Source organism: Meleagris gallopavo, chromosome 7 (genome assembly GCF_000146605.3).
Source record: "Meleagris gallopavo isolate NT-WF06-2002-E0010 breed Aviagen turkey brand Nicholas breeding stock chromosome 7, Turkey_5.1, whole genome shotgun sequence".
In the NCBI taxonomy this organism is placed as follows: domain Eukaryota; kingdom Metazoa; phylum Chordata; class Aves; order Galliformes; family Phasianidae; genus Meleagris; species Meleagris gallopavo.
The window spans coordinates 2,622,651-2,635,010 of NC_015017.2; the positions used below are offsets into that span (position 1 = coordinate 2,622,651).

At 41.0% G+C, this 12,360-nt stretch overlaps 1 protein-coding gene across 14 annotated transcripts in view; it reads left to right on the top strand.

The window, feature by feature from the left end:
* Positions 1 to 12,360, top strand: part of LRRFIP1 (LRR binding FLII interacting protein 1) — a 71,855-nt gene extending 59,495 nt beyond the window's left edge. For 11 of the 14 annotated variants that reach the window (XM_031554093.1, XM_031554096.1, XM_019616867.2 and 8 more), the window contains one exon: positions 647 to 4,112. In XM_031554093.1, the coding sequence (XP_031409953.1) occupies positions 647 to 2,748 (2,102 nt within the window). In that variant the 3' untranslated portion in view covers positions 2,749 to 4,112. Of the gene's footprint in view, positions 1 to 646; positions 4,113 to 7,977; positions 8,025 to 8,926; positions 9,045 to 9,512; positions 9,593 to 10,213; positions 10,319 to 11,841 lie in introns of those variants that run through there. The other 3 variants (XM_019616868.2, XM_010713280.3, XM_010713282.3) reach the window with 1 other exon arrangement.

Below are 12,360 nucleotides of genomic sequence, written 5' to 3' on the forward strand. Positions count from 1 at the left end.
TTGATTTAGTACCTGTTGCTTCTAAGTAAAGTTGGAAGAAAACAACAACCAACCTACAGAAGTCCCCATCCCTTTGAGTGGATGGAGTGGCACTAAGTATCTGTGTTGGTAATGTTGAACAGCTGAAACATTTGCTTGCCAATCAGATTTATATATACGTAAACACAGATGATGCCAGTGATGAAATACTACCGAGTTACTCTTGCTTACTTCATTCTACTGGCATCAGACACACTCTTGCATGCACTGAGTGGTGTTAGGCTTGAAGTTGTAGAAAATACTGCTGAGAAAATGCAGTCTTTACAGTTACAGAGTTACATCTGCAGATATTATTGTTAAATTGCACTGCTTGAAAGTTGTTTTCATTTCCAGAAGCTGTAATTCACATAGCCAAGAGCATAGATCTTTTACTTGACAAAAACACAGGCCAGCACTGAAGGCTTTTCTTGCTTTGAGAGGGTGATGGTGGTGAATTTCACTGATCAAAAAACCCATACCCTTACTAATTCAATTGCTGCTTTGCCTCACATAATTGGCAAAAGCCGATCTTCCATTAACCTGTTCTTTGATTCATTCTCTTTTGGGTTTTAAGTGGGGAGGTAAGAGCTGTGGTGTGGTCCCTTCAACTTTCTCAATGGTCTTTTAGGCAAAGCCAATGAAGTGGACATGAAAAATGAGATTTTGGAGGATGTGGGGAAAAGAGAAATCTTGCAGAATTCTGAGCATGAGGAACACAAAGAGGAGTCTGAGGAACAGGAAGTACAGACATTGCATGCTGATGAAAATACAAAAGCAGAAAAAATGATTGAAGAAACTGATGCTCTGTCAACAGTGATGTTACCAGATAGTAGGTTTACAGAACAAATTCAAAGCCTTACAGAACCCATGTCAGGGAATGCGTCTTCAAATGATGATAGGGATGCAGATGATTTGAGAAAGGAGACACAGTCAGCAGAAGCAGCCCAGCAGCTTGGTAGCGAGGAGGTTGAACATAGTAGCTTAAACCCAAGGACAACTGAGATCTCAGAAATGGGCTCACTGCAAGGTCAGGATTTTGAGAGTCCTCAGGAAATGCACGGTGACTTAGGTGCAGAGCATGAACTGGAAAAAGCTGCTCCACAGCAAGAAGAAGGAGAGGATGTGGAAGCTAGCCATGCACTGAGTGCTAATGAGGTGGAGCAAGCAGCAGACAGTGCAGGTGACAGTAGTGAGATGGTTTCTGGCCAGTCAGGGCTACCAGAGCCTGCGTCAGCAGGCTCACATAGTGAAGAGGTAAAGGTGGAGGGCCATGCTGAAACATTCCAGTGCTCAGAAGGAAGTGCTGAAAACAAAGTTACAGAGGTCTTGGGGAAAGCTCTTGTTGAAAGCAAAGACTGCACTGATGGAACAGCTGATGAAACTGGAAGTGATAGAGCTGGAGAACAAAACGAGGTTGGGAGTGCAGTTCAGGGTCAGAAAATGGAACGAGATTCCACAGGCTTGGAAGGGGAGGAGTCATGTGAAAGTGGTGCCCCATCAGATACAAATGAAGAGGGAGGAGATCAGGCACACATCCAGCCAGTTTCCTCAGAGGATGGTGAGTTAGCGTTATTAGAGGAACAGAATACACAGGAGCAAACAGAACTTGAACCTGCTGAGAAAGATGGACAGGAGGAAGTATTGATTGGAAACTTGGAGGCGTGTTCAGATTCTGCAGAAAAGCAGGAGAAAGCATCTGGGGAGTCTGTGGGCTCTGCTAACAAGGTAGAAGGAAGTGCACTGCATCAGACAGAGCCAGACACAGACACTGTGAAAGAAATGGCATCTCAGGAAACCAGTGTAGACCCAGGTTTTTCAGATGATGAAATTGAAGAAATAGAAATGCAAACAGGGGATGTGTCTGGGAAAGGAGAGGAAAATAGAATAGAATACTTAGAGCATAATAGAACAGAAGACTTAAAGCCAGAGGTAGAGCTTCAAACAGTTCAGTGCGGTAAAGAAACTACAGGTGATACAGAGGATGAGAAAAATAGTTCTTTAGAAAGTGAAGCACAGAATGTAGTCAAACAAGAGGAAGGTGAATCTAAAGAGGAGTCCGTTGTATGTCATAGTGTAAGTAGTGAGAACCAAGTTGATAAAGAAGAATTTAAAGAAAATAAAAAACAGTCAGAGCTTGCAGACCACCAGGGTGATGAACTTACTTCTATGGAAGACGCAGATAATTCTCTTGCACAGAAAGCTGAGCTAGATGAAAATGTTAGTGAGCAACTTAGACTCGAGGGCCAAGTAGAGGAAGAAGAAGATGATGGTGATGCATTTGATTTTGATGAGGATTCAGAACAGACACTGGAAACTGATGAAAAATGCGATGGAGAAGAAGTTGATGCACAGAGTGAAGAGGATGACAGAACAAACAGCGTGATCAGAAAAATTGCCCAAACAGGTGAAGCTGGAGAGAGAACTGGCAAAATAGAAACCATTGACGCCTTGACTGAAGGTGACAGCTTACAGCATAAGAAAGGAAATGAGTCTGAAGAAACAGGGCACTTGCAAGAGGAAGCATCAGCACTGAAAACTGACAAGAAGGCTGATGTGGTGGCAGATGAAAACAAAGCATCAGATTCTAATGAAGTGGAAAACGCACCAGGTGAAAATGTTCTAGAACAGGATTTGGAAAGTGCTGGCTGTAACAGGGCTGAAAGCAAAGAGGATTTGCGAGGTGGTAGGAAGGGCAAGGGTAAATCTAAAGATGACTGTACAATGTCCTAAGTTCTGAATTTCAGCCCATACAAGTTAGAAGTCATTTGATCAGGCTCTGTACCGAAGCACGTACTTGGCACAATAAATCAGCCCTTAGGAATATAGGAATACTCTTAAGGTGTTCGTTTTTTCCTTGCAGGTGTAGATCTCATAATACACTGTTTGGTCATGTAAGTGGTGATAATGCAAATATTAATGATTCACTGACGTACCTAGCCACAAAAAATCATCCAGAGGTTTGGTTTTGCTGTGTCTCAGGTTAAATGTGTGTCACCAAACAAAGCAAGCTTCACAAAGGAACTGATCAGGCTTTTACAGTCAAAGTACTTCTAGTGTTGATAAATGCTGCTGAGGAGCTTTTATATGAAATTCCTACTTTCTAGTCTGGAATAAAAGTAGATTATCTGAATGTACTTGTATGTGCAATAGGGCTACAGAAAGTATGTTAATGCTTTGTCACGAAGGAACTCAAAAGATCAGCAACGCTTAGATCTAATGCTAACATTTGTTGCTGAGTGATTAAAGCCTAGGAGCCCTTTTCCATAGCAAAAGAAGAAAAAAGGATACACTCATTCCACTTTTTGTGTGTATGTTTCTTAAATGGACATATTCCAAACTATTGGTAGATCACTGTGAATTAAGTCTCAACTTTGGAGGAACAATACACGATTTGAAGGAAATGCAGCATATAGGTTGCTGAAAGGAGCAAACATGTACGTGTTTACTTCATCTGGCACTTTGCACCACAACAGGGCCTTTTGCACCATGTCTCACGTGGGTTTTGTATTTTTTTCCTAAGAAAGTGTCAATACACACTGTAACATGCTTAGGTTTGCTATCCAATACTGTACCTACGAGTATATAAATATATTTTTAAAACAAAAATGTTTAATATTGCATTCCTTACGGCCTTATATATTTTTTTGCAAAATATTATGAAAGAATGTTTTTCTTTGAAGAGTTCTTTCTTCCTCTTTTTCTGGAGAGAAGGTAACTCAGGATGTCTTAATCCTCATGGATGTCAGACCAAAGGCTCGTATATGGATATGAGCCCCTGTGCCTTTTTTGGAAAGCTGGATTACCTTGTGTTACTGGCATCAGTGAGACACTTCAACCCATTGATGTATTTCTTCTTGCATTTTTATAGTGCTTGGCAGGAAGATCATGTTTTGCATAATTAATAATTAGCTTGAGGTTGTATTAAGTGGTGAACATGCAAAGGGAATGCAAGTTAAGAAGCTGGGGGCTACAGAAGGTTCTATCTGTTGATGTTACATAGTTGACAGAGTTCAAATAGACTGCAAAATTACAAGATGTATATCAAAATGTACTGAGCTGTATATAATTAAAATAAACATATTTTATACTTCAAATTGTCTGTCCGGAGCACTATTTATAAGCTTGTGTAAATATTTAAATCCTTCTCACTTCAAAAACCCTTTTCTATAGCTTTCTTTTTTAAATGTATTGCTTTGTGCATAGGTGATAGAGCTGTCCTGTTAGGAACAGGCAGCCTTTGAGGACATCCAGTGTTTGATGAGACCATAGCTCTATATTTGTGACAGGACTGTAAGCCTGTAACTCTTTTCATATGGCTTCTTTCCATCTTAGAGCAGCTTCAGTATGTTTTCTGTAAGTATTAGCAGTTGTTCTTACTGTTACACTTAATTCTAATCTAAAGAGTCTCCGTCCTCTAAAGCATCATTTCTTATTATATGGCATTGTTTAAGTATTTAGGTATATTTAAGTATTATGTAAGGATTTTTTTCTTTGCCACACTCAACTGTAACATATGGTTTAATGTTGAAAGTATTCTAAATGTATGTATATTTAAATATTAAATACAGTTATATATTTAATTAAATTCATTCCAGACTTTGCCTAAACTTGTGGATGGATCTATAAACAACTCATTCAAATGAGGCGTTTGCCAACATTTCCTCTATTTTTCATTAGTTTGTTTCTAACAGGAGTGCTGCTTGATTGTTGAAGGGAAATTAATGGAGACCTATTTTTAACCATTTTTTCCACTTCAGAAAATATGGCATCCTTAGAGAAGTCCCTCTGCAGAGCTAAGTCATGGAAAAAAATGACACCTCGAGCCTTAACTGTCCTTGTGCATGCTCTCATCCCACAGTACCTTGCCAAATCTCAATGAAACTAGGGCAGGAACAAGAACATGGGGCAGGTGACGAAGAACAGCTCACGTATCATAAATCTACCCATGAATGCTGCCTCTTGGAACCAATATCGGCAGCTGGTCCTTGCCTTCTGGAGTCGGACAGGTACCATGAAGAAGGAGGTGATCTGGGTGTTTCTAGCTCTTCGGTTTTTACTGGAATCTTCTTTGTTGCTGCAGTGAGCGCTGGTTGCAATGTGTAGGACTTTCTTCTCTCAAAATAACTTCAAACACTTGTTGGGTTCTGTGCTTGAAACCTAGGGGCACACGTAGCCTGGAGTGCCGTGTTTATGTGTTACTGTGACTTCACAGCTAGCCTCACATGCTTTCAAAAGCAGTAGCTGAAATAACTTTCATATTCAGCAAGTAACAGTGAAAGGCCTCAGTCAACAGTCCCTTTGAAAGAGTAGTCCTGCTGTCACTTTCAAAATCTGTACTGTAAAGCCAGTGCCTTCTAACTTTCATGCTTATCCTCATGCTAGCTCAAGAACTTCCCGCTTCTGGGGAAGAATGGAAGGCATTCTGTTGTATTATTATTCTTTTTTTAAACGATACAGTATAAATTGATGGCTCCGGAGTAGTAGTATTGTCCAGCCTGTTGTTGGATCCCTGCAAGCTGATTGGAATAGCTGCTTGAAACTGCTGGTGTGTTTTCAGGGGTTGCAGCCTTTGCTGCTTGCCTTCTCATCCTCCAAGGACAGCTTACCCTTTTCAGCTGGACTGCCATTAATTACTCGGTAGACCATGCAAATCATTCAAGTTATCAACAGCTGCATCTTACTGCACACTGTCCTCAAAGTAGGAAGAGGGATGGGGTATCTGTGGGTGATTAGGGGATATTAACTCAGCTTTGCCACTGAAGCAGCACAGTGAGTCAGCTGCCTTATCAAAGCAATGACAATGGTCGTGTGGCTTCAACCAGCCTGTACAATAGCAGAAAACACTGGTAACCACAGAGCTGCCACCATCCCACCTGTCCTGTTCTCTTCTCAAAAAGATTGGCACTGCACCCTACCTGCTGTGACCAGTCCTTCCATTAGGCAGGAATATTTCACCCCACGGCAGCGGCTGTGCTAACAAGTTATTCAACTCTTTGGAGTCCCTTAAGTTTGGGCTAATGTTACAGCAGCTTAGTGATTTTCTTCTGCATCAGTCCTTATTCTCTTTGCCTACCAATAGTAATGTCATTTCTTTATCTCTGATGAGCTCTGGCACCAACGCTTATCTGAATATCTGTGACCTTCCTTTTACTGTTTGCTCTCCTTGCTTTCTTCATTGGACTTCATTTTCCTTCCCTGTCATCTTTTTACAGGATTTGTCTTCAGCCTCTTTCCATATAGGTAGATGAAACTGTTTTCTTATTTTACACCTTTTTTTTTCTCATTAGTTTACAAAAATGTAAATGTATTTTTTGTCTTGTGACGTGTAAAAGCGCTGGGTGTGTTACAAACGGCTGTGAAAAGGGATAGGACTTGAGGAGGTTCAAAATGAATGCACAAGGTGCTGTACTGGGATGTTACATTGATATCTGTATTTGGGTGTCGCATCAGAAGTCAAGGTAAAGGTTTGATTCCAGGCTCTGGAATCACTGATGATAGGGAGAACTTGTATATGCAGGAGGAGAGTGACTTACCATGTAATGAACAGCTCGTGGACTGAATGTCTGTCAGCATGAGCTTCATTTGAAAACTTGAGCTTTTCCCAAGAAGTGGGATTGAATACAGACTGTTTATTCCCTTAATTCCTTGTGTTAACAAGAAAACAAAAAGGTCAGCAAGAAGACATTGGCCTATTCAGGGTTTAACAATAAATGAGGACAACAGCATGTTGTGTCTTTAAAGTTTTTCAAAAATACTTGTCTACCACCATGAAAACCCAACCAATTCACCTGGTAAAAACCAACAGTCACAGTCTGTAACTGATGAATTGCTTTCCTTACCTTTACGAAAGTTCTTTTTTTTTTTTTTTTTTTCTTCATGTATGTCCTTTGAATTTTAACAATTGAACAGCTAACAGGCAGGACCTTAGAGGTGGAGTTGAGCACACTCACTGCCTTGATTCTGCACAATTGACTGCCTGCTGGCAAGGGAGGGAAACTAAAGAAAACTGCAGCAAACCTGTGTGTCAAACCTAAATAACTGCAATAAGCATACATGTGGAGTAAGACCTATCTGAGGTCAGTATATCCTCTTCTGATAAGAATACTGGAAGGTGATGTTTGGTGTACTTTTGTTGAGATGACTGAACACGCTCAGGCTGTCAATTAATGAGGTAGAGTGACTTTAATTATCACAAAAAATGTGAGTTATCATTTGCTCCATACAGTACCTGCTAAAATACTTACACGTTTTGCATTTCTAGGAAAGAAGAAACAAGTGATTTGGTTACTCACTGCTGTTTTCCAGTTGTCTCATTCTGTATTGTGTTCTTTATTAAACAATGTCCCACATCTGTTTGCTGATCTGCTGTACTTCCAAGTTCAAGTCTAGCACAAGTCTAGATTGCCTTCTTGATGTTTGACTGGGATGATTGACTGTGAAGGGTTAAAGAGAAAAAAATGCTTTACCAGGCTTTTGAGTTTGAAATAAAAATAATTTCATGGATAAATGTTTTATTTGTCACAGTACTGAAGATAATGTAATGTCACTGTCATGCTGTTCAGTTTTCCTTTTGAAGTGAGGATTTTCAGCGCTCAGAATGTGCATAGCTATGATTATAGGTGTTTGTGGTGTTTTCATTGTGCTAAACTGTAAAGATTTGTGAGATTTTGTGTTGCAGTTGTTGTGTTTGACCCTAGAGTTCTTGCATGCTAACCTAATGTAGAAGATTAGCCTCTTTGCATGCAGTGGGTGCCGTGACAAGCATGCTCTGTGAGAATGACATAACCTCCCCTGGCTGCAGCCCCTTCCCAGTCCTGTTGTGGCCTCATTTCCCGTGGTACGTGCATAACTACCTTCATCATTACCTTCACTAACCTTAACGGGTCCCTCTTGTATCAGATAACTATCAAATGCGTGGCTCACTTAAATTAGCACTGAGCTTTCAGTTTTCTCTTTCAGAAAGGCTGAAAAAACTCATTGGTGAACGAGAGTTCTTACTAGACCAGGTGAGCACGTGAGAACTGAAATGCTGTGTGTTTATGTAACGTATGATAAAAATAATACAATTTCAGGAAACCAGAATGCCCCTAACACAGACTACAGAACATACATGCTGTTCTTTCAGAACGTGTGCTGCATTCTTATTGCCAAAGGCTCAGCTGCTTCCCACCTGGAATTCTCCTGTGCATTAACACAGAGTGTGAAACAAATGACTCAGGGGCCTATTTTGTGTTGCTAACATTCAGTGCTCTGGGTATTCCAGGCTGCTATCTGTAGCCACCTAAATTTCGTCCTCCATAACTATGTCTGAAAAATAATACTTTGGACTGAGTGAGGCCAAGGGGGAAAAAAGCAAATATGGTCCAGAAATTAGAAAAGCAAATATGACCTCTAAGAGTAAGCCTTCCTGATTGCTGGTTCTGTGGGCAGTAGGCAGTTTGGAGAGAATGCTGGTGGGATTACAGTAGATTGGTAAATAACAATTAAAGTAATTATTGCTGATATCATGATACAGTGGTTATGATCTTTATTCAGAACTCTTGAGCTGATCTGTTTCTCTACGTCACAATCTATGCTTCCATTTGCAGACAGTATTCTTGGCCTTGGGCTTTCATGCACAATCAATCGCAGTTTAGGGTTACTAAGGATGTTTTATGTGACTGTGTCTACAGAACATTTCTGGCTTTCCTAATAAAACATTCTTCTTCTTCATATTATTCTTGGTCCCAAGTTTATGCATAAGCACTGATACTTAAACTATGGTGAGTCGTTTGCCAAAAGAATTTTGGGGAAATGTAAGAAAAGATATGTATTTTTAATTTAGTTTGGAGGGAAAAAAAAGCTTCATAACGTTCAAGAGAGTTCTGAAACGAGTGTCTTAATTTAATAATTGTTTTGTGTACCTCAGGTTAAAAAATTAAAGGGACAACTGGAAGAAAAGCAGAAGAATGGCAAGTTGGAGAATGTGCAGTCTGAAGTTGAAGTCCTGGAAAATGGGACAGATATGCACATGATTGACCTCCAAAGTAAGCTGTGTTTTCATTTTAAGAGAACTTTTGTGTCGTGAATGAAGGTGAGAGAATGTGCCTGTACAATGGACATGTGTCCTGAAGTAGGAGTGAGCCTTCAGTCCTAAGGGAATTTCAAAATGGGAGCCAGCCAAAGGCACCTCTTCTAGAGGGGAGGGAACAATCCATCGAACAAGAATGAGATGGGAAACCTCCTTTATGTTCTGCAGGAGAGCTGAGGATGAGTTCCATATCACACCTGGTTAATTGTGCTTTGAGTGATCAGAAGGCAGTCAGGCAGGGTTGGGGTTAGCCGCTATTTGCTGGGCACTGAGTGGTTTACCTGGCAGCTCTTAGTACAGAAGGAAACCCAAGGCAGGGAGCTGCACTATCACTGCCCCAAGTTGTTTCCTGGAATGTGGAAGTGTTGTGACAGCTTTGTTGAGCCTTATTCTGACATCTCTTATAAATCTGCAATTCTTTTAGGAGATGCCAACAGACAGATCAGTGATCTCAAATTTAAACTAGCGAAGTCTGAGCAAGAGATAACAGCACTGGAGCAGAATGTAAGTTCCCGTTTTGTTCTGTTTGTTTACTCGTGATGAGAATGCAGAGAGTGTATTTTACTCCGTGAAAAGTGCAATCTTAATTAATGTGACTTCCCTTAAAATAAAAAGCAGGATTGTTGGAGCACCAAGGCTCTTGAAGTTAAGTCATGAGGACTAGAATGCTTTCTTTCATCTCTAGGGGAAAGTCAATATATTATTCACGTCTACCAAATGAAAAGCTCTCAAACACAAATGTGTACTCAGAGCACTTTATGAGCTCCTCAGAATACTTTCATGTGTCTAGCTGCTGGCAGTTTTCAAATGGTTCCTGGCACATGAGATAGTATATGTGGGTTTTGTGCAGTGCTGTTCAAATGTAACTGTTTGCTCGTGATCAGGGTATAAATGGCTAGATTTAGTGAATGGGCTGTGATTTCTGTTGCTGGAAGCATATGAAATATGGATACATCTAAAGGGTCTGGAGATAGTTGCCATGGCTTCTTTGATATATTTTTCTCAAAACATGCCTTTCTTTGATTGAAATAAATCTACCAACTTTCATTGGGTATTGCTTAACTATCAGCAGAAGAGTAAAGCTTCAGAGTAATCTTTAATTCCAAACATTTGCATTTGCATTAGGTAATACGATTGGAAGGTCAGGTAGCCCGATACAAAACTGCTGCTGAAAATGCTGAAAGAGTAGAAGATGAACTGAAAGCAGAGAAGCGCAAACTACAGAGAGAGGTAACTGTAAATGTAACTGTCATAGGAAACTCAGGTGCTGCTCGTGCAGCCTTCAGATGCTCAGCTTTGCATGTTAATCTCAAGCTGTAAATGAATGTGAATTGTTCCTTTTTTTTCTTGCTCAGTTATCTGTTCATGCCTCTTTCCTGTTGCATTCCCATCCAGACTGCCCATATTTCTCTCTTAAAGCACACTTTTCAAGCTCTTCATAATTTTGACCTTATTTCTTTTAGCAAACTTCATGTTGTCTTTAAGCAACTGCTACAGCCAGCCTTAAATACGTTTATCAGCTGCTTTCACGCCTGCCTCCTAAGGGGTTTTTCCAGTATGGCTCTCTGTACCATAAAAACTAAATAGCTCTTCCTGCTATGATGCCCGTAATAAGTGATCTCTTGTGGAACTTAGCCTTCTGTCTTGTTGTCTTGCTTATCAGATAAGATTCTTTCCCCTTAAGACACTGGGGCTGGTGCTTATAAAGGCATTTTAAGCCACCACAGCATAGAAATCACGAAGAAACTTGGACCACCGAAATAAACATCAGATTTGCTTGAGAGAAGGATACTAATTTCTAGCTCTTTTTTTTTCTTTCCTTTTTTTTTGGGGGGGGGGAGGGGTGAGGTGCTGGATTGTGATATCCAAAAATGGTTCAGATATTCTTGTTTAAGTGGTCTTTAAATTAGAGCTCAGGATTTGTGTTGTTATTTCCAGGGAAGTACTCTAGTACCTGTGCTAAAGGCTTCATTCTCTTGGGCTAATGAGCCTTAAAGTCTCTTCCACAAAGTGCAACGGCTTCAGTCAAAACCGAGACACCTGCAGCAGTTCTTAGTCTGTTGCTTAGGATGCTGTCCTGGAAGGCAGCAGGCTTCCCAAGACCAGAAGGGTCCCAAATGCTGCAGTGCTCCCCTGGATGGCAGCTCTAGAACTAGGGCATTTTTGCTCCATCTCTTCCTGTTCCTTCCTTCTGTCAAAAGGAGTGACACTTGCTGTTTTTTCTCAGGGCCAGTCTAACTACTAGCAAGCCCCAAGTTGAGGGGAGCCCTAAAATCTGTTTTGTGTTGTCATTGGCACCCTTATCAGCGCAGGGTGTTTTGTAGCTGTTACTCTGTGCAGTCTGGTGCATTCTCCATTGGTGGATTTTATAGAAAATTAAGGCACCAACGTCAAGGCTGTTTCTGTAACTCTGGGAACCAGAAATGCAAAAGTCAGGCACTGTGAGAAAGGTGTATGTCACCCAGCAGATCTCTGAACCTCCATGCCTCTGAAGCCAAGGCCAACTGTGAGGCAGATGTTCAACATTCTATAAATAGTTTGGGTTCTTGGCACTGTGCTCAGTAACTGTGTGTGTGGCCTTCAAAGCAGCAGTGCTGTATTCACCATTAACTCCTCCACCGGGAATTTTCAGCTGCTTTACCATGTAAGGAAGCTCCTGCAATATTGTTAGTAACTACAAACTTTGCTTTATCATTGGAAAGAGGAAACACTGCAAAAGTTACGTGGTTTTTTTTTCTACTTCTTTCTTTCAGCTTCGTTCGGCACTGGATAAAACTGAAGAGCTCGAAGTCAGCAACGGTCATTTAGTAAAACGCTTGGAGAAGATGAAGGCCAACCGCAGTGCTTTACTGTCACAGCAATAACCACCAGCTCTCAGTGGAAACAACTACTGGACAGAATCCAAACAGTGTTACAGATGCTTCTGTGTCTTGCTGTCTGGGATGCTTTGCGTCATGCCTTCTGACAACAGACAACTGCAACATTTGCTAGGTGCCACCCAGCTGTGGTTCTCTTTACGCAGATTCCAACCTACTGCACTATATCCATAGGAGTAGCTGATCCAAATGGCTGTGCCTGCGGGGCCCTTCTACACACTGCTGTGGGTACACTCGGCGTACAATACCTGTATACCATATAAGAAGCACATCGGGGCGCCGCGTTAAGTTCTCCCAGAAGGCACGGCAGCTGTTTCTCGCCATTTAAAATGGCATTCAAAGAAAACACTTTAACTGGACTGGAATTTTGTGTCTTGCTGAGAATTTAAAAAAAAA